Here is a 26,777-nt window from a genome sequence, read left to right as displayed (position 1 = left end):
GGACAATTGAAGAAACGCTATAATGTGAAGACCCCAATAAACAACTCATATCTAAGCTTCCTGGACATCTCTGAGTTTGTGATGGATATGGGTGGAAATTGAAATGAGTACAAGTTTGAACCATACCTTTAACTACAATTCCCATTCTGAGTACTTGAAAGTCCATGAACAATCCATTCCCTATATTTACCTTGTGCAGTCCATGTCTAGGATTAACCTGTATACAGGTGTATTCAGGACAACTTTTATGTAGGAACCCAACAGCAGGAAAATAATGCCAGCTTCGATGGCTGAATGCCCCAAGAAAGCACAAAACCAAATATATTATGGGTCAAGGGAATCCCAACGACAGCTATATTAGATATCGGATCCCTTCCCATATGAGATACAAATTGTTAACCTTTGAACTGGCCTCCTCAAAAATAATTTTAAGATTAAAAATAAGACAATAGAAGTAAAATAACTTTGGATACGTAGAATATAATAATACATAGCACAGCAGTAGCATATTGTGAGGTCAATCCCATGTGGGTATATAGGACAGTCGGCATGCAGTGGCTCCAGGTATATATTTGGCAGTATATTGTAGAAACATGGATGGACGATGCTGTTGGATCTTGTTACCCAATTGTTTATTAGGATCTAGACCGGCCTGCTGGTTCCATAGACTTCATTCATCTTATGTGATAGAAGAGGAATATTGTAGAATAATATATATATAAAGAAAGTCTAAAATGCCTGTGCCATTATAGCGCTTGTTACTTTGCTGTGAAGCCTGAAAAGAAAAAAGTTTATTTGAGCAATTCTTAAATAAAACTGCTAAAATAAGAAAACGTCTGCTATTATAGTATGTAAGAAACTAGAGAGACACCCAACTATAGAATTCTGGACTGTTGGAGGACTTCAACACCCAATGAAATTTCACAATGTCAATAATTCTGGGGGTGTCCTATTTGGAAGTCCACCATTGGTTAGAGTTCCAACTTTTCTTAAAGTCATTTTATTCTATTTTCCACTGCTTCTCACCCACCACTTCCCGGTGCTGACCACTCTGTGCTACACCTAGTATCGTTTTTTGGACCTACTCCATTCTGGACCATTTGGTGATAAAGTATAAAACTTAGTTTAAGACAATTTTCCTGGGTGTTATGGATGAACCTTGTCTCTCTTGCTTCTGACCTTTAACAATGCTGGTGACTGTGGGTGGAGCAATATTATAGAGTGTGGATGTTTTATAGTTTTGGAAAGCATTGGAGTCTACCACCTTAAAGCTAGAACATGTCCATAGACCACTTTCAGGATAACTTTCCTTAAAGATTAAAGTTAGTGAATGACAGATAACTGAGCCTATGCTATATAGAGAAGACCTTGTCCATACTATACTTTTTTTTCAAGCTGTCAATAGTCATAAGATATTTTTGGGAAAATCCTCCTAGCTTGATATGATCCTTTACCAGTCTAATGTCTGTGGTGTTTACAGGCCTGATAGTTACTTGAGGCAAGTGATGGTTTGGAGCTATTTGGGGGATTTGTCCAATTTGTCACTAAGGGATCTCTTTCTACTATTACATTTTTGGCAAGTCGAAGATATGACAATAGATCTAAAGACATAATAAATGGTATAATAATATTAGATGCAATAAATCAAGGAGACATTAAGACAAAGGGTCCACTCACCCCATTCATAATGGGATTCATTCATGATCCAAGGAGTGGAAGAAGTGTAGCATCCATAACCACCGTCTATACTCACCTTCTATCTGGATTAATTGCTCTGCACTTTTCTTCCTTACTCTGCCATCCAAAGTTTCTACTTCACATGAATATTTCCCAGAATCCTCCAGGTGCACAATGTAGACTTCATAGGTATCATTGACACTGAATTCTTGAATAATCCGCTCTTCCCTGTAGAAAGCAAACCGCAGTTGTGTGTTCTGTCTGGAAGGATGGAGACTTGTCGAACATGTTAGGGTCATGTTGGTTTCCTTTGAAATCGAGTTCAGGGTCACTTTTATTGTTGGAGTCGTGAACAGCTCTAGAAAAGAAACATAGTGATAACAATATATTACTGGGTACATTTGTGGGGATCTATTTCTATTGTAAACTGTCCATCTATTGCTGGTAGCAATGATCTCTAAATAGGGAAAAGACACGTCTTTTTTTAAAGGTAACCTAAAGGCCACAAAACTCTCAACATTTCCCACGGTGTCTATAACTTCCTCAATCCTACACTGTCCTATATCAAAGTCCCAAGGACTAGTACATACGAAAGTAGAATCATGGGAAAAGGGGCAAAATTTGGGCTCTGTCTACAATGGAGTCCAGACATTCTAAACCACAGCCCTTCACTTTGAAATCTCCTTTAAAAAAAGGACCACAAAAAGTTGGAACCGTTTTCTGTCACGTCTGCTTGAATGTTCGTATCTAAATCTTGCAGAGAGTCTTGTAATTAATCACTTCTTACTTCATTAAATATTCCAAATATTGTCATCAGTCATTCCTCATCGAGGGAAGCCTGGTGGCAACCAATATGGAGGCCATTACTTTTCTCACATGGATTGCTACACGGTTCCGGTGCTCTTGACTACAACTGCCTATTATTGTTTGAAGGGTTTGTTCGGGCACGGGGTGGTTTTTAATACTAATGACCAATCTACAGGATAGTTCATCAGTATATTATCGGTGAGGGGTCCGACACCCTGCGCCTGCACCAATCAGCTGTTCGGTCTGCCTTTGGGCACCGAATGTTATACAGTAGCCGGTGTCGCAAGCAGATGGCTCCGGTCACGGTATAACAACTGTGCTGCAGCTCTGCTTCTATTTACTTGAATAGGGGCAGAGATACAGTACTGCGGCTCGGCCGCTATACAGTGTACGGAGCCATCTACTTCTGACACAGGCCACTTCATAACATCCTGGGCCCGAAGGCAGCCGGAACAGCTGATCGGTGAAGGACCCGGGCTTTGGACCCCCACCGACACTTTGGGAGCATGAGATGTATCCCTGCACTAGGCTTTGTTCACAGTGCCATCAAAGCCTCCGTCAGCAGTCTTATCATATTTGACAGGAAGAATGGCGCTGCATGCGCTATTCTTCCAGTCACAATGAAGGACCGCTCAGGCTACCTACGCAAAAAGTTCTATAATTATTTGTTTATTGGTCTTTGGTTTTATGAGGAGTTGTAATGCTTCTCCATACGCCTCGATAGACTTTCTTGGTAGCCCAAGCTGCATCCGCAATTCAATTACATATAAGTTGACACATGACCTTGGATTTACCTCGAACAAATATGGAATCTTCATCTCCATGTTTGTAAAATATTAGGTGATGTTTTACTTGTTTTGCACATCTGTAGGTCCCAGACATTTCCATATCCACCATTGCAATATGAAAAAGATCATTATCTCTCCAGTTTTGAATGACTCCGTTATCTTTGTAAAATATTGTCTGTCCTGCGGGGTATCCAGGATAGTGGTGACATCTCAAGGTCAGGTTATCTCCTTCATAAACCTGGTGAGGGGCCTGCAGGATGACCCAACCTGAAACATAATACGTCGTATAATGTATTTTCCTATACACTCTGTATTATCAGCCTCGCATATATTACATCTGGAATTTATCATTTTGTAGTTCTGTTAGAAACTGGATTTGTTTTTAAGGTGTCAAAGGCCCCATGCACATGACCGTAGTGTTTTCACTGTCGCAAATACGGATCAGTAGTCATCTGCAAGTCATCCGCATATCTGGCACTCAAATGCGGTCCGTAGTGCATCTGTATTTACAGATCTGCCAAAAAAAGGAGGCTACAAATGATGTCACCAATATGTCCCAAACCCTTGAAAGGTCACATGATCACACCAACGCCATTTACTTGGAGAATCCCCTGGCATCGGTAGTAACCCTTTCACAATTACGGACGGCTATGGAAGTATATCCGTAGCCGTGCGCAAGTTTGCACGTGCCCATAGACTTCTATGGGTGAGTCCGTACTGCAATTGCAGACCGAAATAGGACATGTTCTATATTTTGCGGATCATTTCTACGGACCGGACACACATCCGTAAATATACAGAAAGGTGTCCATGCGCTATAGAAAATAATGGGTCCGCAGATTATCCGTAATTACAGATAAAGACTACAGTCGTGTGCATGGGGCCTAAGATCATTAGGGAACTCTAGACTACCAGGAATATGAACTGTAGTCCACTAGGGATAACAACCCTCTTCATAATGTTATACTACCATGGATTTTAACCTATTTTACGACCCAAGACGACCAGAAATCTTAACCTCTTCATTACTCTAAAACACCATTAATAATTTAGTTAACATTTAAGTACCAGAGCTTTAATAGTATGGCGGTATTATTTATACTTTGATATTACTATTATGTATGTGTGTGTGTGTGTGTGTGTGTGTGTGTGTGTGTGTGTGTGTGTGTGTGTGTGTGTGTGTGTGTGTATATATACATATATGTAAATTTACTCACCATTACTGACATCCAGCCTTCGAGAGTCACTCGCATGTTGGGAAAAACATTGGTAACTTCCGCTGTGTGATATTTCAGCAGATTTGATTGCATATGTTTTACCATTGTAAACATGTGTTCCCGTTTTGAACCAGTCGTACTTCTGATCTTTTTGTGCAGTAGGGCCCACATCACAAGTCATTGATATAGGTTCATTAGTGAAAATCTTCTGTGTGTTCGGAGTGAAGGTCACCACCGGTCTGGAGGAATGTCCTACAAAATGCCATAGAAAATGGTAATGTGAACATAATTAAAATCTAAGCATAACAGGTCGTTATTCTGAGGTCCATAAAAGTGACCATCATCATATCAGTCTTAACCCAGACAGCGTGAAGCACCTTTTCCAACTTAAGGCCTTGTTCACACAGTGCAGAGTTGCTGCAGATTTTGCACACGGTTCTTAAATCAGAATAGAATCCAAGAGAGGGGACCTATAATGCCTTCATTTATATATTTATGCTGCTTAGGTTCCTTTCCTGGCTTTGGCTTAAAAAATACACGCAAAATCCGCAGCATATCTGCACTGTATGAACAAGTCCTAACTGGGGATAATGGACCTGCAACAAACATTTACTATGGCACAAGTTTAAAATTTACAGCGAACTGTCCCATGCTTTTGTCTTGTACAGTTCTTAACAGGCGGAAGCCCCCCCCCCCCCACACACTTTCCTTCTGTCCCTGTCAGTCACTGTGAATGTCATCCCATTGCACCACACCTGCTGCTTCCTTCTTGAGCAAGACATGTAAAAAGAGAGACAAGCAGAGCCTAAACTATGCAGAAATGAACATGACACACACCACACACACACACACACACACACACACACACACACACCATGCACACATTATACACACAAACACACATACACACGCACACTATACACACATTATACACACACACACACACACACACACACACACCATGCACACATTATACACACAAACACACACATACACACACACGCACACTATACACACATTATACACACACACACTATGCACACATTATACATGCACACACACACACACACACACATTATACACACACGCACGCACACTATACACACATTATACACACACACACACACACACTATACACACACTGCACACATTATACACGCACACACACACTATACACACATTATACAAGCACACACACACACACATTATAGACTCATTATATACACACACACACCATCGTGATCTGTAGTTTTTATATTTGTTTATATGTTGAGGTATTTTACAGAATAAAATAACTTATTAAAATATTTTTTATGTTTGAAAAAAGAAGTTCTGGTAACTTACCCACATTTATGATGATCGACACTATAAAATGTAATAGAAAAAGAGTTAAATATTATACAATATAGCCTTTATACATGTGTTTATTATAGATGATCAAACGATATATTATCTATCTATCTATCTATCTATCTATCTCTCTCTCTCTATCTCTCTATCCATCCATCCATCCATCCATCCCTCTCTCTCTCTCTCTCTCTCTCTCTATCTATCTATCTCCTATCTATCTCATGTCTATCTCATATCTATCTATCTATCTATCTATCTATCTATCTATCTATCTCATATCTATCTATCTCATATCTATCTATCTATCTATCTATCTATCCCATATCTATATATCTCTCATATATATCTATCTATCTATCTATCTATCTATCTATATCTATCTATCTATCTATCTATCTATCTATCTCATATCTATCTATCTATCTATCTATCTCATATCTATCTATCTATCTATCTATCTATCTATCTATCTATCTATCTATCTATCTCATATCTATCTATCTATCTATCTATCTATCTATCTATCTATCTATCTATCTATCTATCTATCTATCTATCTATCTATCTATCATCTATATCAGTCATTGAGAACTCAGAATTGTTTGAATAGAATATTGAAAGGACAATTCAGAGTTAGTTACGTTAAAGGGACTGATTAAATAAAGTTGTAGACATAGTTTTTTTTAAACATATTTTTTAAGAATTGCAGGTGATATGTTATTTTCTATGTTATTATCTATATTAAAAAAAATAAATCTAAAAAAATAAATCATGAAATCTTGCAGTTTTTACTGTAATCTGGTCACTGAGCGTCCTGACACTTCCTGTTCTGTAGATTTCCTGTTCAAGCTTATATGTTTCATAATAGCAATTCGTATGCAGTGCCCAAAAGTCTATATGAAGAATTAGTTTCTATGCTGTTTAAATAAAATGAATAGAAAATAATAAGTACACCTGAATGGAACAAAATCATCGAAAATGGCCGAAAATAAACCCCATTTGTCATCCGACTAAACATTATAACTGTATGGTCAGACATTATTTGTATTTCTCTTTTATGTAATATAATAAAACACAATAATTATAAATTGTTATTTAATTGTTATGTTCTTATATATAGTATTTAAAAAAATTTTTTATAATATTTAAATGACAAAATTCTAGTTTACAGCTAAAGAATAAAATATTTTCCACTAAAACCAGGTAAAGATATGAAACCTCAACATAAGTCATTACCATTAATAAAATAGTCCTTTTACAGAATTTGTTACATTTTCCCTCTACACCCAAATTTCACACAGGAACAGGTTTTACACTGTAAAATAGCTGAAATAAGATTACACAATAATACCACCACTACTAATAATAATCATGACAATCATTAAAGGGGTAAAGGGATATTCCAGAAATAAATTGTTTCCTATTCACTAGTTCACTAGATAGGTAATTACCGCTAGATTGATGGCGGTCCAACCACTGGGTACTCCACATTTTGCAAGAACAGGGGTTCCGTGTCCCCTGCTTACCCCAGCCACAAAAGACCGAAGCCAGGAGGAGTTGAAAGAAGCAGTGGTCCAGCATATACCCTACCGCTCCACGGCAATGATTAAGATAACCGATCGATCAGATCACCTATCCAGTGGACAGGTGATAATTTGTTATTATAACTATAAGTACAGAATTTCTTTATTCTATTTTAAAATCAATCGATAGAATATTTCTACAAGCACCATCTTAAGATATAACCATCGGCAAAGTCGATTGATGTTGAATTAATATATGGAAAATAACTGTGCTCTTTATTGAGAAGTTTAACAGGTTCTCCACTTTGGACAATCCCTTGTAAGAAGACTTCCGCTGACCCTACAGGTAGTCCGTCACTGGGGTGGTCACTACTGGGATCCCCGGCATTCATCTGTAGATGGTCAGGGGATCTGTCAGCAAGTGTTCAATTCCCCTGCACTGTCTATATAATACACACAGGTGCCAGGTGCTCCAGACACAGAAAATGTTTATAGGTCTCCGCTCCGGCTTATAAGAGGGTCCTGAATGGGGAATTCCCCTTTATTAACTCAAAGTTCCCCAATAAGGGATGTTAAAATGGAATTTCAAAATGAGACAACCCTTATAACCTCCTCTATACTCCCTAATTTTAAACAAAGAGAAACAAAATTCTTCCTAGCGCAATAAATACAATACAATAGTTACTAGATGAACATTCTCATAATACTATAAACGGGATCTAGGTAAGGTTTACATGGAGAGGAACATATGAGACCTGTAGCCCGGTAACTTGTAGTAGTGCCCGGTATTTATATCACATTATTGAACCCCCTCTTATGGTTCACCATTAGACAGAGACTAAAAAGACATGAAGATCATTGTACTTACAGAATAATAACATGGACGTCTTTGCGGACATGATGGATGGAGACGATGCTGCTGGACAGATGAATACAATGCTGCCGAGTCTATAAAGAGAAGTTAATTGCTGTCAATATCTCTTTGCAAATTCCAGGAAGGAAGGAGTATGGTGAAATATTAACGGTCAGTAGATGAATTGTTGCTTTTTATTTTTTTTATATAGAAATATTTTTATATAGCAATATTTAAGGCATGCCAGAACTACATGATAGACCATTAAATGCTTTTTCCAGACAGACGCCATTTATATTTTGTTTGCTACACGTCATCCACTAAACCCAAAAATGTGACATTTCCACTATTAAAGGGGCTGTTCCATCCGTACAACCACATTCTACACAGTCCAGTCCCATTATTATGACCAGCAGCTAATATCCAGAGTAACCGTCATGTGCAGCACGGACAGCAGCTAGACGCGCTGGGAGTGACTCAATAAGGTGCTGGTCGGTGGTCTCCGGTATCTGGAGCCATGCTGACCGCAGTACATCCCACATTTGCTGGAGGGTGCGTGGGGGATGATCCATAGAGCGAACAAGATGATGGAGGTCCCCCAGATGCTCAATTGGGTTCAAGTCTGGTGATTTAGTGGGTCAGGGAAGCACTTGAAAGTCTTGGTCGTGCTCTTGCAAACACTGTTGGACATTTCTAGCCGTGTGACTTGTCGCATTGTCTTGCTGGAAGATTCCATCTGCCCCAGGGAGGACAAACAGCATGTAGGGAGGACGTGATCTGAAACGATGGATTCATACCCAAATTGGTTCAGAGTGCCATATATGTCCTATTAGGGCATATGGACTTCATAGATGGGGCCCCGGGTTGTCACCTAACTCTATGAATAAGAATGGAGAGCCACAACAGAGAGCAGCGTAATGTAATACATGGTCGCTTCGAGTCCCCGCGAGAGAGACTCGGGGACTCGACGCAAATGTATTGCATTATGTTCGAAGATGCGGCTGCACTGTGGAGACGGCACACATTGCAACCAAACTAACCATACTTGAGGCAAGCCTACATATGCCTGAAAATTCATGAGTTGCACCAACTTTTGATGTAGAGTTATATTTATAAATTATTTGTAAAATGGTCTTCAAATGTAGATATACTCCTTTTATAATGTTGTTTAACATTTTTAAGACATTTGTAATATTGTTACTGACCTTGCATGGTACTGAATCTCCCCTGGCTCTCCAGACTTCTCCCGAACCTCAGTTTTGCCTTATTGCTAGTAGCATTCCGAATGCATATTACCTGATTTCAGGTTGTGAACTTTTGCTACATCTCGTCGTTCGCTCCTACCTCGCACCTTTCTGATTTATGCCTGAGACCTTCCTTACTGGACTTCCTGATATCTTAGCAGCCTCTTCTGTTTATAGCTTACATCTTACCTGGTACCACAAGGGGTTGTCCGGTTTCAGAAAATTAATATTTTTTGTATAACTAAAAGTTATATTTATTTTATTATACTTTCTGGACTAATTCCTCGCAGTTTTCAAGATCCCTGCTTGTTGTTTTTTTTAGTAGGAACATTCATTGTTTACTTCCAGGGGATAGAGTAGTGAAGGAATTAATGTCACCATCCCAGGTGGTCTAGAGTAGTGAAAGAATTTATGTCACCATCCTTAGTTGTCTAGAGTAGTGTAGGAATAATTGTCACCATCACGGGTGGTCTAGAGTAGTGTAGGAATTAATGTCAGTATCACTGGTGGTCTAGAGTAGGGAAGGAATTAATGTTAGCACCCCGGGGGGTTTAGAGTATTAAAATAAAGAAGGCATTAATGTCACCACCCCTGGTTGTCTAGAGTAGTGTAGGAATTAATGTCACCATCTTTTGTGGTCTAGAGTACTGTAGAAATTAATGTTAGCATCACTGGTGGTCTAGAGTAGTAAATGAGTTAATGTCTCCATCCCGGGTGGTCTAGTGTAGTGAAATAATTTATGTCACCATCCCTGGTGGTCTAAAGTAATGAAGGAATTAATGTTAGCATCCCTGGTGGTCTAGGGTAGAAAAGGAATTAATGTCACCATCCTTAATGGTCTAGAGTAGTGAAGGAATTAATGTTACCATCCTTGATGGTCTAGAGTAGTGTAGGAATTAATGTCAGCATCACTGGTGGTCTAGAGTAGTAAAGGAATTAATGTCAGCATCCCTGGTGGTCTATAGTAGTAAAATAATTTTTGTAACCATCCCGGGTGGTCTAGAGTAGGGAAGGAATTAATGTCACCATCCCAGGTGGTCTAGAGTAGTGTAGGAATTAATGTTGGCATCACTGGTGGTCTAGAGTAGTGTAGAAATGAATGTCAGCATCCTTGGTGGTCTACTGTAGTGAATGAATTAGTGTCAGCATCCCTGGTGGTCTATAGTAGTAAAATTATTTTTGTCACCATCCCAGGTGGTCTAGAGTAGGGAAGGAATTAATTTCACCATCTTTGGTGGTCTTGAGTAGTGAAAAAATTAACTCTGCATACCTGTTGTTTGGGAGCAGAGATGGGGGTCAATAATTCATACCTGATGTCCAATAGTTCGATATGAATATCAATAACATATCAAAAAAGTTAATGTACGTTCAATGACTATATATCTATGGAAATGTCTTCTACTGGTACGATAAAACCCAACCATACTATATTACAATGAAACTTTTACATTTTAAAGGAGTCTTCCCTAAAATCTAAAGCCCATGAATTAGACACCAGTGGTCCATCTAGACCAACCATTGGTTCTAATGTAAACTAAGATTGACTAGGTAATCTTCACCCTTCATAGGGGGACAGGACCTTCTGGTATATTATGGGACCTAGGCAACAATGTAAAGTCTTTTCACAGAGTACTTACCTTCTCCTTCAATATTGAACTTCCTGCTCATCTTCATCACACTGTTGGTTGACGTTCTGACCTTACATGAATAATGCCCAGAATCCTCCAGTTGAGTTGACCAAATTTCATATATATCGGATGAACCAAAATCCTGAAGCTTCTGTCTATCTCTGTAGAAGCCAAACTGCAGTTCTGTATTCTGCCTTTGCGGTGTAAGGCTTGTGTCACATGTCAGGCTCATGTGATCACATTTGGCGATCGGATGTGGGGTCATCTGGAGTTCTGAATTTGTGAATAGCTCTTTAAGATGTTAGGAAAGTTTTATTTTAAATGTATGTATCGGAAACTAAGGAGTGTATTGAGCTAGACAAGTTTCTCTGCAAAGGTTCTTGGCTGACAGAGTGTTAAATATGCTATCAAGTGTGAGGGGTGGGCAGCTGAATTCCTTTATAGAGAGAATTTACGCATTCACATAAGTTTCAAGGTCAAGTAAAGAGATAACAAAGCTGTTTAAGAACTGGTTTGAACTAGGTTTATCCCATGTATAAAAGCCATGATACACTAGGTAGCTGCAGACAAAAGCTGACAGATGACTTAATCTGCTGTTGTTTTGTCTCCTCGTTAACGAGAATAAAAGGCAGCGATATTTCAATTTATTCAGGTGACTCCTTGAATAAGTACATCAATTCTTCTATCACAAGACCAAATTAGGGAAATGGAATTTTTGGAAATAAAGCGCTAAATTACATTATTTAAATTATTGAGCTGTGCTTTTAGCACATTGCGCCATTCATCATGAGCTGTTGTTTGCCCATAATGCGACTCGGCTAATTTTTCATAATACTAAGGTTATTTGAGTCGTTTAAAAACCATAAGTTTCTCGATTCCGAAGGAGTGTGTGTTTTTTTATGCACACCTCTGTGGGGCGAATACTCAGGAGTGGAGCTTAACACAATATGATTCTGATAGTTATCAGAGCTCCATTGAAAGACCTTGTTGTAGGCAGATGTCTCCATAAAAATTAAAGTTCTGAAGAAAATTAGACTTGAATGACTGGGGGCTTAAGGCCTCATGCACACGACCGTAGCCATGTGCACGGCCATGATTTTCGGGTCAGCCGACAGTGGAGTGTCAGCCGCGATCAGCCCGCAAATCGCGGGCCGTGCACATGGCCACGGCCATTATTTTCAATGAGCCTGGACCATGCACGGACCGTGGAATGAATGGGGCCACAATTCTCCCATGGATTTTCAGGGGAATTGCGGCTGCAAAAGTGCGTTCGTGTGCATAGGGCCTAACAGTTCAGACAGGACTGAATTTTTATATTCTTAAGACATCAAGGTTTTTTTACTGACTGCAAATATGGATCCGTTGTCATCCGCATATCTGGCACGCTGTCCGCAAATACATTCCGTAGTGCATCCGTATTTACAGATCCGAGAAATAAAGGGAGGCTACAATTGATGTCGCCAACATGTCTGAACCCCTTGAAAACATCACGTAATCGCTCAGGCGCCATTTTTTGGGGGGAATCCCCTGTCGTCGTATAGCAAGGCTTCCGCAATTACGGATGGCTACGTCGACCACGTATAGCCGTCCACAATTTTGCATGCGCCCGTAGACTTCTATGGGCGAGGCCATGCCACAATTGTAGACGGGAATAGGACATGATCTATAGTTTGCAGATTATTTTTACGGAGCGGACACACATCCGTAAATATACAGAAAGGTGTAATTACGATTAAAAACTACGGTCGTGGTTCAGAATTTGCAATCTTTGTACTCCTTTCAATGGTCAACTCGAGGGCTGAATTATTTAGGGATTAAATTATGTTTCCCAGCCTCTCAGATGTATGCTCTTAACTACCCCCCGCTACTGAGCCAGTTATCCAGCGAGCTAGAGGAATTCCTTAAATTTGAGGTTTCGTGGGTAGGGCGTATTGCAGCACTGAAAATGATGATTTTACCTAAAATTCTCTACCTGTTTAGGAACTTGCCCATCTGGATCCCTACCTCATATTTACATAAATTACAAAATTTACTGGTGAAATATGTATGGAAAAAACAAAGGGCCAGAGTCGCGGCTCAGGTTCTTTACCTACCAGTCGCTCAAGGCGGTTTAGGCTTCCCTCATATTACAGCGTACTATCACGCCTGCATTTTAGATCAGGTTAGACAATGGATGCACCCTACACAGTCCTTGCATTGGGTTCTCATAGAAAAAGAATGGGAAAATGTTAGCTCCTTGGATTCATACCTATGGGCTATGGCACTTAAACAGTCCACTCCCACCCCATCTATGTTAACTACCAAGGCTGCTTTTGCTTCATGGAAAATGATGGTAGTAAAAAGAGGCCTAATTCCACTAAGAGTAGCAGAGTTATCCATTAAGAATCTCTCATACTTGTTACCTGATATGAACCTGTCAATGTGGGAGTTGGAGGGCATTGAGAGGGTGGGAGATGTGTGGAGTGAAGGTCTTCTTCTTACCTTTGCGGAGCTATCTACTAAGTATCATTTGCCAATTACAGAATTTTACAAATACGTTAGAGTTCGTCACTTTTTGTTGGGAATGAGTGATACTCCTTCTCCCCTTAAAACACCCTACGAAATATACTTTCACCAGCCGGATAGAAGAGCAAAAGGGGTGTCCAAAGCCTATCAGGCCATTTTGGAAGTGTTGAACAAATCTAACCTTCTATTCGTTGATAAATGGGAAACGGATCTTGCATTGCCCACGGGTAGTGTAGACTGGGAAGCTACTTTCTCCCTGGCCTCTCAACTATCCAACTCCACTCACCATTTAGAAGCCTCTAGGAAGGTATTATACAGGTGGTATTTGACACCTCACCGCCTATCTCTCATTTACCCCAACTCCTCTAATATGTGCTGGAGGTGTTGTAAGGAAATTGGTACTCTTAAGCATATTTTTTGGTTTTGTTCAGCTCTTAGGACGTTTTGGAAGAAAATAGATAAACTATTAACCAATGTCCTACATTTTCCGCTAGAATGTACTCCGGAGTTGGCATTACTTAATGTGGGATTAGGCGACTTTCATACACGATAAGACCGTAATCTTTCATGTACTGTGCTCAGCAAGAATATTAATTGCTAGGTATTGGAAGAAGACCTCCACTCCTACGATGAGGGAGGTGATTCAATGTGTCAATTTAAATTGTATTATGGAACGTTCGATTTATCAGCAGAGAACCCTAGGGACCCAGTGTCTTCATTGGGATAAATGGACTGATTCTCGTTACTTTGTTGATGCTCTTCACACATAAAACATTTCTCCTTACAAATGTATGATCCTGTGAGTAAGGTTTAGTGTTATTTTTTGGTTCTGTTTTTAGTTAATTCTGTTTAGTTTGACCTAGATGGTTTCTGTTTTCCTTTTTTTTATTTTATTTATGTATTATTTTATTTAGTATCAAAATCCGAGTAAAACAAATATATTACTAAAGGAGTACATATGTTCTTAGTCCTTTATATATCATTGAATGTTCATGTTACAACTGTATATGGGCCTAAGATGTATATTTAAGTATGCTTTGAACATCCTTGACTTTTATAAGTATGATCTTCATATATGACTGTCAGCGGGGGATGTCCCGACATACTCTGGTAAAGTGGAATGTATGTACATCAGATGTTTTCTTATTTTCTCAATAAAAAACTTTTGTTTCAAAAAAACTACGGTCGTGTGCATGGGGCCTAATTCTGTGTGGTGTTTTTAAGTGGGTGTTACATGAGAATTTGATCCTTCATTGGAATAAGAGCTAAACTATTTTTTTTTTTCATTATTTACTAGGAAATAATTATTTTTCAGAACGGTCTGTGTTTTTTTTATTGTTATCTACTTGACATGTAGACCCGTCTTTGTGTCTTATACCTGATTTATGTTTCACAGATCTACTTCCTCTCTTTGTGCAGACTAATTGCGTATCACAAGAGACTACAGAGACTTCAATATTTTAATTACCAGAGCGTTTTTCTCCTTGCATATGTTTAGGCTATGAATAGTCTAAAAAAGTCTATAAAGTGGGACGGCAATGGGGTAAATGCCCCTAAAATTCGAAACTTTGATATTGAGTTTGCCATAACACAGCCATGAACAGACACGCTCGGATCCACTGTGATTAATGCCGTAGGTTGTCACTGGATTTTCCCATGGTTGCTTAGTCTATAATATTTTGTTCAGACCCTGTGGTTCAAATATTAAAGGGGTACTCCACCTTATGTTCTCACACATCATATAGAAGTGTAAATGGATAACATCTATGGTGGGCTATGACTTTGAATACCCACCAATTCTAATTAGGGACCCCAACACCTGAGAAACTGTAGGGGCCCCTGTGCAAAAACCAAATAGGGCCCTTGCTCTTCAACTGATAATTTAGGAGACCTTTCTTCATAGCGCTCTATTGAATCCTCCACTGGTGTGCCAATCTACCAGCAATTGTGAGCCCCCAGTGCTGTCCCTGGCATCAGTCCAGTACACAGTAGGAAGCACAGTTATTTTAATGTGGGAGTTGGCCCTATTGCCCACAGGGCCCCTCTTGAGCAGCACAGGTTGCATATATATGTCCGCCCCCTGGGTTCAGATGCTGGGTTCAGAATGCTGTAGGATGGCGTTATCCTTGTAAAATGTTGTGTTCACTGCAGTGTACTTATGGTGGTGACACCTCAGAGACCGGTTGTCACCTTCATAAACATATGGAGGAGCCTGTAGGATGACCCAACCTGGAACAGTGAATGAGAATAGTTTTATCTAGCAGATAACTGAACTAGAGAAGGACCTGGGTATTCTAGTTACAAATGAGCTAAGCAGTAGCACTCAATGTCAGGCAGCAGCTGCAAAAGCAAGTAGGATTTTTGGGTGTTTAAAAAGAGAGATAAAAACCTGTGATTCAAATGGAATATTACCCCTCTGAGATTCCCTTGTAAGGCCACATCTAGAATATAGAATTCAGTTTTGGGCTCCAAATTGTAAAAAGGATTTAGGAGAACTGGAGAGGGTTCAAAGCGGACAACTAGATTGTAATATAGGATGGGAGGTGTCGCTTACAATGAAAGGCTATAAAAATTGGGCTTGTTCAGCTTGGAAAAAAGATGCCTTCGAGGTGATCTTATTAATATGTATAAATATTTGTGTGGTCAATACAGAGAACTAGCACATAATCTGTTCTTTCCAAGGACAAGAAAGACGTTTCAGACATCAATATAGGAAAGCGTTCTTTACAGTTAGAGCAGTCAAATTATGGAACGCCCGACCCCAAGAGGTAGTAACGGCAGATACAATGGCAGAATATAAAAAGGAGCGAGATGATTATTTACTGACGAATTGCATTGAGGGTTATAATTAATTGAGAAAGGTTGAACATGATGAACCAGCGTCTTTTTTTCAACCTATGTAACTATAAGGCCTTGTTCACACAGTGTGTATTCGACGCGTTTTAAGCTGAAAAACGCATAAAAAACGCTTGCTTTTAGCTTCGCATTGTAGCGCATAGAACGTTTTTTTTAAGCTCGCGTGTGTAAAAAAAGAAGCGTCAGGGATATTCACCTAATTCCCATAGACAATGGGAGTACTAATTAGGCCCTGTTCACACAGAGTTTTTTTGCTGCGGAAACCGGGGCAAAAATCCCCGAAATCGCCCTTTTCTTCAGTAGTTTTAGTCTCTGACCTCCCATTGACATCTCTACTGAGATAAGAACATCCACATGATAGCCCACATGTATACTTTAGAACTCTTTAGTATATGCAAAATAGTGGGGGAAAAACAAGGGGACTGCCATGGATTTCTAATACAGTGGTGGTGAGAATGCCTGATGCATCACTACCGATACATGTGAATATACCCTAAGACCAGGTTCCCACCGGTCGAATAAGCTGTGTAAAACTATGCAGCATATCCAGCAGAGTGGCCAACCGTCCATAAATTTACAGGCAGTCTGCAAAAGCAGGTGTTTTTTTATGCCATCCGTAGTGTCTGCAACAGAAATTCTGCAGCGGAATCTAATAAAACCGCAGATAAATCTGTCACCGAAATCTGTACTATATAGTGTTTTTCCTGCTCGTATTTGTGCAGAAACGCTGCGTTTTTCCACAGCGGTTTTACCTGCAGATTAAGTGTTAAACATTGATTATAGCAAAGTATATGTACACCTGCAGATTTTCATAGTTTTTTACTGTGTTTACGCTGCGCAAGCGTTATAAAAACTGCAACAAAACAAATCTGTTGCGGAATTTCCGCTCCCCATTGGAGCCTATGGGCCAAACACGCAGTATCTCCGCACAGAACACACAGCCTCTCCGCACAGAACATGCAGCAACTCCGCACAGAACAGGCAGCCTTCGCACAGAACATGCAGCAACTCCGCACAGAACACGCAGCATCTCCGCACAGAACAGGCAGCCTCTCCGCACAGAACAGGCAGCCTCTCCGCACAGAACAGGCAGCCTCTCCACACAGAACTTGCAGCAACTCCGCACAGAACAGGCAGCAACTCCGCACAGAACATGCAGCAACTCCGCACAGAACACGTAGCAACTCCGCACACATCACGCAGGATCTCTGCACAGAACACGCAGCATCTCCGCACAGAACACACCGTATCTCCGCACAGAACACGCAGCAACTCCGCACAGAACAGGCAGCATCAAGCATATGCTTGAGAAAAGTCCATGGGGGCTGAAACGTTGCACTGACGTTTGGGTGAATAAACCTTTTTTTCACTGAATTGGAGTCTTGTGTAGTGCTCCCTATTCGTTTGGAAATATCTATCTATCTCATATCTATTGATATATAGTACTGTTTTAGGTTGGGTCTACACAGGGACTTTGGCTGCGACACAGGTCGCCCGGTCAAAGATCGCTATGTCCCGTAGCCTACGTCGCAGGTAATGACAGTCAATGCGGTCATGTCACGGTAATTGTACTTGTGATGTAGGCTACCAGACTAAGCCATTTTTGTCTATGCGACCTGTGTTGTGGCCAAAGTCGCCGTGTAGCCCTGGCCTAAAAGTATACTATATATCAATATATATGAGTTAAAGAGATCTGTCTTGTGTGTCGTGACGTACAAGTTGCCGCAACATGACAGTTGCAAGAAATCCAAACTGTCATGTCGCGTCTGCTTGCAGGTTTGTGACGCAGCCACATTGACTTCCCTTACTTGCGATTAAGGCTACGGGACATAGCAATCTTTGGCCGGGCGACCTGTGTCGCAGCCAAAGCCTCTGTGTAGATCCAACCTAAAACGTACTATGTAGCCCCAACCTCAGCCTTCAAGATGTGGCGGATTTGCTGCAGATTTTACCTGCGGATTCCTATATTCACCTACATTTTCAACCTTTCTATGCCAGTTTTCTGTCGTGGAATAGTATCAAAAGGGCCCAAAAGTCGCAATTTGTGACTTTTGGCTTTTTTACGTCACTCACGCCACTTTTGTGAAGAGGGCGTGGCTTACCAAAAGGAACGAGGCCACAGCATCCCGACAAATTTATTATTTATGCCAGAAAACTGGCATAAATTGTAGGAGATGGCATAGATTTCATTCTTTGGGGCATAGACAATAAAATAAAAAAAGATTGCTGAACGCTTCTCCTCTCCGGGTCTCCTCATCACGCTGGGGCTCATACAAAGTACTGACGCCGGGCAGTGTCAGGATGTTGTATGTGACGCAGCACCATATGAGGCCCATCATGCCATTGGACCCGGAGTGTAGAAGAGGAGCAGTGAGGTGAGTATACTTATTTTATATTTAACAGTAAGTCAGATGGGAAGAGAGGAAAAATGGTGCATAGCCACGGTCATTGCGCCAAATTGTGGCGTACGTCCTGGCAAAATATGCAACACATTTAATTGTCGATGGCCTCTTAATAAATGTGTTGCATTTTACTCCACCCATAGTCTCCTTATCTACAACATGAAGGAGCATATTCACTCTGACCAGTTATGCTAGAAAGGGGAAATTTCACATTGACTTGGTTAATTTGTCTACTATGATAACATTTAAAGGAGACAAACAAGTAATAAGTTTCCCTTGAAGAAGGTGTAGAAGATAGATCCAGTGTATCCAGCCCCAGTGCAGAATATTACATTAAATACCCCCCTATTCACGTAGAAAGAAGATTTGAGCTCCAGTATACATGGTGCCTGCAGGGTATATGGTGACAATTACAGCTACCAGGCAGTCGTATAGAAAACAACATGTGGTTTAATAAGGGACATATTGAAAGGGGCAAAAATAACAATAGATAAAACCAAATAATCCTAGAGAGTGTCTGACACAAACCACAAGACCTAAGAGCCTATGACTAATGGTTTTCTAGTTTGTGAGTCACAGCAGTGTTATTTCAGGTCCCTTAGTTCCAACCCTCCAAAGTGGAGAGCTGCTGGTGTTTGTTTGTAAAGAGCCAATGATTGTGTCCCCAAGGCAAAAGAAGTTAATAACAGGGATACCCAGTGTTGTATAAATAAAGTTTAGAGGGCAGCAAAATGTGCATGACAGGTTCCCTTTAAGAGACCGAAAACTGGTCCTGACTTCATACTCCTCAGAGCTCTGAGAGTTTACTATAGTTGTAACCAGTTTAGAAAAGGCTGTTTACTGAGTTACAGCCTGTATTGTACTCCAGAGCTGCATTTACAATTCTGCTGGATGTTATTGGAAACAGTCGGCATGCCTGTCTACAGATAGACAATCAATCGATTAGTAGCTTAGATTTAGCCTTTCACTTTTTATACCTTAAATTCTTTTGTTCAGTGTGTGATACACACTTACCAGACTAATGGCCAAAAACACTATGCAGATACAAAGCCAGAAGTAGCCATGTGATCCCACTTTCTCCCAAAACTGCTCCTTTCTGGCGTCTGGGAAGCTATGATATAAAACAAATCTTTTTGTGTGCGAGTCAGATTTGTTTTGTAGGGGTCAAATTTTAACTTTGGTTTTAGTCTTGACGGGGATAAAGCTAAGGTCTAGAAGACATTATACCAGATGGTGGACTTGTCTTCTCAGATGGACATAATCTACTATAGGTGCAGTAGATCTTCAGGAGAGGTTTCAGCCCCATTCGTGGCATTTCTCAAACCCGAGAAGTAGATCTTCTTGTATCTATTCAGGATTGAATTCAGCTTCATTCGTGACATTTCTCAAACCCGAGAAGTTGATTCCCTAAACACTTCTTGTAATGAAAGGCAATCCATAACTGAAGATGTTGGGTCAAGTCTTCTTCTGATTGATTTCTTGAACCATAGGGTTCAGACACACATTGACTTCTGATATTTTAGCAACACTTAATGATCATAAACCAACAGACAAGAAATAGAAATGATGAAATTGCTAGTCTCACGATGTTCAGCAGTTCAGTTTTAGACTTTTTGCCTGAAACAAAAAATGTAAGAAAAATAAATTTAAAAAAATTGTTAAAAATCCAAACTATGACTTTTCCTAGAAAAAAACCCCATATATACAGTATAGTTTAAATAATCTGGGCACACTTGGCATCACAAAATGGATGGAGGCACCCAGTATCTTCTGCACTTGTGACAGATAGATACCCATATTGATAATGGTGGTTGTGCCAACATACAAGATTTTGATGGCTCCTACAGTGAAGAAGTGCTTAATGCTGGGTATCTATTCCTCATTGGAAATCTAGTTTAACAATAGTGGCAATGTAAGCACATAAAATATACTCGGTGGCTTCCTGTAAATGCTTGCCATTGGGGATCTAGTCTTCGTTCAAAACCCATGTTGATGGTGGTGGTAGTGCCTACACACAAGAGGTTACGGACTACTCCAGAAGAGAAGGAAGACCCATCTCAGCTGTTATAATTCCGCTAATGTTGATGGCAGAACTACTACTACTACTCTGTACTTTTACATTGTTACAAGGTTCCACTTTTTCTTCAGGCCGTGACCTTGTCCAGCACTTTTTATTTTTGGGTTTGGAAACTAAAATTTCTGAGCTTTCCACCATTTTCCTACCCATCTGGCATTGAGAATATTGTTGCTCATTGCCCTAATTAAGGAATTACAGATCATCGGGTTCCAAATTAGAGGACATTTATTGCACCTATGTAAACGTGAGTAAAGCTAAAAAATGACTTGCCTTGCACTAGGATATTCATTTCCTGACTCCTTTTTCTCACGTTGCTAGTTGAGGGTTTTACTTCACAGGAATAATTCCCAGAATCCTTTAGCTGGACTGATGGAATCTCATGTTTATTTAATGAATTGAATCCTTGAACCTTCCATCCATCTATGTAGAAAGCAAACAGCAGTTCTGTAGCCTGCCTGTGCTGGCTGACAGTTGTGTCACACGTCAGGGTCATGTGATCACCTTCCGTCATTTGATTTGCACTCACGGTTATAAGTGGATTTGAGAATAATTCTACAAAAAACAAAATTACATAATCATTGCATGCCCACAGTCTTAGATGGAGAATGGCAATCATTTTCTCCTCTTCTTGGCTGACGGTTTAGTGCCAATCCAGTTTTAAGCTGATAGTCTGGTTGCTAGGGGAAAACTGCCTAGCAACCTTAGCCTTTTCAATGGGATAGTAAGGCAGCATGTCCCTAGTAGAGCTAAAAAATTACTTGCCTTGCACCAGGATATTAATCTCTTGACTCCTTTTTCTCACGCTGTTAGTTGATGTTTTTACGTTGCAGGAATAATTCCCAGAATCCTTCAGCTGGACGGATATAATTTTATGTTTATTAGATGAATTGAATCCTTGAACCTCCCATCCACCCACGTAGAAAGCAAACAGCAGTTCTGTAGCCTGCCTGTGCTGGCTGACAATTGTGTCACACGTCAGGGTCATGTGATCACCTTCCGTCATTTGATTTGGACTCACGGTTATAAGTGGATTTGAGAATAATTCTACGAAAGACAAAATAACGTAATCAATGCATGCACACAATCTTAGATGGGGAATGAACAGATGTTTGTCCGCCTCTTGGCTGACCATTCAGTGCTAATCCTGTTTTAAGCTAACAGTCCGGTTGCTAGGGAAAAAACTTCCTAACAACCTTAGTCTTTTCAATGGAGTTATCAAGCAGCATGTTCCTAACAATCATTCTACTGTATCTCCGATTATTCAGATCTTTAGTCCAAGTCAGAACTACCACGATACCGAGGGCAGACAAGGGGCAAGGACTTGACAGAACTTAAACCAGAACTTTCAATATAAGCAAAAAAAAATATTGACGACCTAACTTTATGAACAAGCTTGCATGGTTGTATTCGCAATTTTATGCCCATGTTAGTAATGCATGTAGCGAAAATGGCCAAACCCATGAGAAGGGGGTCACATACTTTTGACCATCTAGCATATTTATCGACACGTTCACTCTGTTTTTATTTGCTATGCATCATTCACATATATAAAAATGGCCTCTATAACTTGTTACTCACCATGTACTTGAATATATGATGCCAGACTCTCCTTTTTCACACTGCTGGATACGGTTTTTACTACACAGGAGTAATTGGTAGAATCCTCTACATGAACATGCCGGACACCATAGTTATTAGATTGACCGAATCCCTGAAAATTCTGTCCATCTTTATAGAAAGCAAACAGCAGTCCTGTCGTCTGTCGGAGAGGACTAAGGTTCATGTCACACGTGAGGGTCATCTCATCGCCTTCCAGTGCTGGATTTGGGGTCACCTTTATTTCTGGGTTTGAAAACAGCTCTGCAAAATCCAAGAAGATCCATTAACATATAATTATACTGGTGTGTGATTAGACTGTACTAAAAATGCGCTAAACAGGATTACGGTACCTCTGACATGTATAAAGGACTCATCAGAGTAAGTTGCGACGGACGAGTGATCCGCTTTCTTTACACATCTGTATTTGCCAGCCATATCTTTTTTAATATTTTTCAAGAGTAGTCCATTGTTTCTATCAGATGGATTGAATTCCATTTCATCCTTGTAAAATAGTGTACGTCGCACTGAGTACCCAGGCCAGCTGTAGCATCTTAGCAACACGTCGTCCCCTTCATATACTAAGGCTGGCACTTGTAGGATGAGATAACCTAAAACAAAAAACATGTGTACAGTGTCTTTCTATGGGGTCACCTCATGTTGCCTAGAACTTACCATTGTACAGTGGTGGTGGTGGTGGTGGTTCAGCTTAAACGGAAAGAGGTTCTCCTTGGAAATTTTGCAGCCAAAGATGAAGATTGGCATCACGGGACTCCCGAGCTGCTTATTGTCTTCTCTGCTGTTAGTCTTGTCTGACAGTCTGGTTGCTAGACATACATTAACTAACAACCACAGTCTTTTCAATGAGTGGTTCCAGGGGAGTAGCTATAGAACAGGTGTGGGGAACCTTTTTTTATGCCAAGCGTCATTTGGATATTTATAACATCATTCGCATGCCATACAAATTATCAACTTAAAAATTACCCTATTATATTTGGTCAAACATTTAATTAACTTGGTGAAGCGTGTCTTATCAGGCAGTGACTTGCGGCAAATGCATTTAGGTAACTCTACATGAGGCCTCAGCTAGATTTCTAAACTTTAGGAGCAGGAGGCAGGCGGACGGAGCCAAGAAGTGTCATTCTCTACCAGTGAATAAGGCGGTAGTCTGAGTGAGGTCGGTGCGTGTCATGCCAGCACAGGAGTGGACCAGTCCAGTCACCTGACCTCACGTCACTGATGTGAGGTCAGGTGACTCAGGTCAGGTGACTGAACTGGTCCGTTACCGGTCCGGCACGTACCGACTTCACTCAGAGCACCGCCTTATTCACTAGTAGTGAATGATACTACTTGGCTCCGTCCGCCCTCCTCCTGCTCCAATATGTGAGTGACATGACTCACATTTAGATGCAGGAGTAGGGCGGATGAAGCCCAGTAGTGAATGATGCGGCGGTCTGAGTGAGGTTAGTGTGTGCAGGAGGGCCAGACCATATGGTTTTGCGGGCCTTACACGGCCCTCAGGCTTGACGTCCCCCCCCCCCTGCTATAGAGGGTGCAGAGGAAGAAATTTAACCACTGCCCTGGTGCCAAAAGGGTCCTAAAGGCTCCACTTCCACATAAGAGGACATCAGTATTATAAATGGCATATGGTTGGTGGGGGGACCCTGTTAAAAATTTCGTATAAGGGCCAAGGAGCTTAAAGTTATGGCTATGGTTGGTTCTACCGCTTCTTTATTGGCTGATAAGAATCTGTGAAGGATTCCCTTCCTTATATGCACTGCAATGTTAGCAAATCACGGAAGGGGGAATCGGCACAATGGTCATTAAAAGGAAATGGATGTTCAAACAAGCACCAAGTTCTACAGTCTTTGAGAATATTATCATTACCATCATCATTTCAATATTTTAAAGTATTTAAAAAAATCAACTATACATCTATCTCTAACACTATGGACTATTTTATTCATATATGCTATAGGCAGATGGATGCATTGTATATCATTTTTTGATACTTTTATGCTTCTTCTATTACTTGATGATCTGCCGTATAATTCAACAACAGATCAATTTTGAGCTACGTATGGTCTAAATCTACAAAAATGTACATTTGGACTGTGGCTCTCAAGGACACGGACTGTTGACGTAATTACTTCAGTGTTCCCAAGATGCATCATATTAACCACCCCCTGAATTTCTCTTTAGTAGTCGTGGTTGCTGTTCCACCAGGTTTCAACCCCAAGATATCTAGTTTTCTACTCATGACCACTAGGTCTGGTACTCACCATAAATAACCTCCAGTCTAACGCACTCACTAATTTCTCCAGTTGGCTTCTGGCACTGGTAATCTCCAGTATCTTTTATTTTGGTGTAGCCAATTGTAAAAACGTGTTCTTCGATTTGCAATTGTTCACTGTCCTTGTACCACAAGTAGATCTGACTTTCCCCAACGGACTCCACAACACATGTGATAGTTACAGACTCTCCGGTGAATACTTTGCCCCAGTTAGGAGTGAAGGTCACTGCAGGTCTGACTACAACTCCTGGAAATCAATACAAGATAAATTCATGTTTGGAGTGATATACCCCACCAATCTTAATGTCCATATGACTGTCCCGATACCTAGACCCCAAAAGAGGAGAAACTTGTCTAGAAAGTATTTGTGGTTTCTTAAGGAGCGGACACAGCATTAATCTAACAAATGTAAGAAACCAAAACCTTGGAGGGCCGGGAACATCATGTACAATTGTAGAGATGAGGTGGGCCAGGGGAATATAGTGATAATAGTTTTGTACTTTTTAGAGCAGTCGGTGCAGCCTCTAAATAAACCAAACATTTACACGACAACTCTTCTGATTTACTGTGTTTTTCACGTTATGGGACGTTCAATATTCACACCAGAATGTTAGATATTGACACACATATACATACAAAAATAGACACACTGTATACATAATTGCCAACAGTTTTCAAAACGGGAAATTTTGGGGAATTTTGGGGCAATTTTTGTTAGTATATATACACACAGGGATGCCATTCAACATATCTGGACCCCCTACGGTCATATGTTCAGGGCCCACATCTCCTATATGTCATAATGTACGACATAATATACATTTGGTGGGCATCTGAGGGAGGGTGTTGAGGGAAACGGGTAACATCATCATAATGAATCATAAAGATTATATTATTCCCTTTCCCGTGCCACAGATTTAGTAACCTGGCGTTCCATGCTACCATCCTTTATAATTACAAAGAATTGGACCCCAGCTTAGAAGAGAATAGGCATATTCTCAAAATGTTTATATAAGAATCTTTTTCATCTCCCCTGACCTGGGTTCCCTTCCCGGTTTTGGTAATTAGGTAGGATACTAGAATGTTACTCACAAACGTACAGTAAGTATGCACGCAGCCTAACTCAACAAGCTCCCTAACTAGTATATAGTGACTTAACCTCGGAACAACCCAAGCAAAGTCCATACAGAAACTTTACAATGTCCGATTTCCCCATAAATATGTATTTATACAGCAGGAGGAAATGAACAGCTGGTAGACCCCTCCATTGCTGCTAATCTCAGAGAAACTGGAGATAGGAATGGGAATATTCCAACATGACCAATTGATGTTGTTCTTCCTTTAGGAGAAGGTCTAGCAACAGTCAAGACCTTCCAGGAGCTTCATAATATTAGTGGGATTCATAAAAAAAATGATGGAACTTAAGACAGTATCTCTCTATGCAAACCTACAGTCATCCGTCTTTATGTACTTACCATGTCCAACTATATCCTTGAATTTCAGGCTTAACATTGCGGCTGTGGCATACAAGATGATAAGAGGATTCATTTTGAATGTACAATTATTGAGACTGGTGTTTTGGTCAGTACAGGAAAAGGAAACCTGGTTACGTCAGAAATGTATTAAGTGCAAACTGGAAGTGGTGATTATGTAGCTGCACGGTAAGACCAGCGGGTACCTGATGATCTACAACAAAACATATTCCAAGAGACAGAACAGTTATATATATATACTGAAAACCATAGCTGTGACCTACAAAAAGAATATAAAGCAAAATAGTTAAGCCTTGTGGTATCGTGTATACTGCAGTAATCACTTCTATGTTATATAGTGAAAATGGGTCAAACAAAAGGGAAAGCGGGGGAGGCCTGCATGACCTGGTCCAGCAGTGTATGGTTAGTCTGGGTGGTTGGTTGTGAGATGGTAGGGGGGCGGTGTCATTGGAGTTGATGCCAAATTAC

The 26,777-nt window shown here is 40.4% G+C and overlaps 3 protein-coding genes across 6 annotated transcripts in view; 2 read left to right on the top strand and 1 right to left on the bottom strand.

Moving 5' to 3' along the window:
- The window catches only part of METTL25B (methyltransferase like 25B), an 85,406-nt gene extending 77,094 nt beyond the window's left edge, over nucleotides 1-8,312 (top strand). The window contains exon 12 of the transcript XR_012851438.1: nucleotides 8,233-8,312. The gene's annotated coding sequence lies outside the window, so the exon portion shown is untranslated. The remainder of the gene's footprint in view (nucleotides 1-8,232) is intronic.
- On the bottom strand, nucleotides 461-26,498 carry LOC142665026 (uncharacterized). Its single transcript, XM_075844560.1, has 16 exons — nucleotides 26,292-26,498; nucleotides 24,806-25,063; nucleotides 22,877-23,134; nucleotides 22,506-22,787; nucleotides 21,690-21,971; nucleotides 21,198-21,479; nucleotides 20,399-20,467; nucleotides 15,783-15,821; nucleotides 11,097-11,378; nucleotides 9,642-9,648; nucleotides 8,231-8,310; nucleotides 5,834-5,854; nucleotides 4,490-4,741; nucleotides 3,279-3,539; nucleotides 1,754-2,035; nucleotides 461-775 (listed from the first exon to the last, which is right to left on the bottom strand). Exons 1-16 carry the CDS (start codon nucleotides 26,362-26,364, stop codon nucleotides 759-761), a joined length of 2,745 nt encoding a protein of 914 aa, XP_075700675.1. The 5' UTR covers nucleotides 26,365-26,498; the 3' UTR covers nucleotides 461-758.
- The window catches only part of LOC142665143 (high affinity immunoglobulin gamma Fc receptor I-like), a 42,722-nt gene continuing 24,309 nt past the window's right edge, over nucleotides 8,365-26,777 (top strand). For 3 of the 4 annotated variants that reach the window (XM_075844709.1, XM_075844708.1, XM_075844706.1), the window contains exon 1: nucleotides 26,313-26,477. The gene's annotated coding sequence lies outside the window, so the exon portion shown is untranslated. Of the gene's footprint in view, nucleotides 8,387-26,312; nucleotides 26,478-26,777 lie in introns of those variants that run through there. The other variant, XM_075844707.1, reaches the window with a different exon arrangement.

This window comes from Rhinoderma darwinii, chromosome 12 (genome assembly GCF_050947455.1).
Source record: "Rhinoderma darwinii isolate aRhiDar2 chromosome 12, aRhiDar2.hap1, whole genome shotgun sequence".
Classification (NCBI taxonomy): Eukaryota; Metazoa; Chordata; class Amphibia; order Anura; family Rhinodermatidae; genus Rhinoderma; species Rhinoderma darwinii.
Note: the sequence above shows the minus strand (reverse complement) of the source record. Positions and strands in the feature narration are given on the sequence as shown.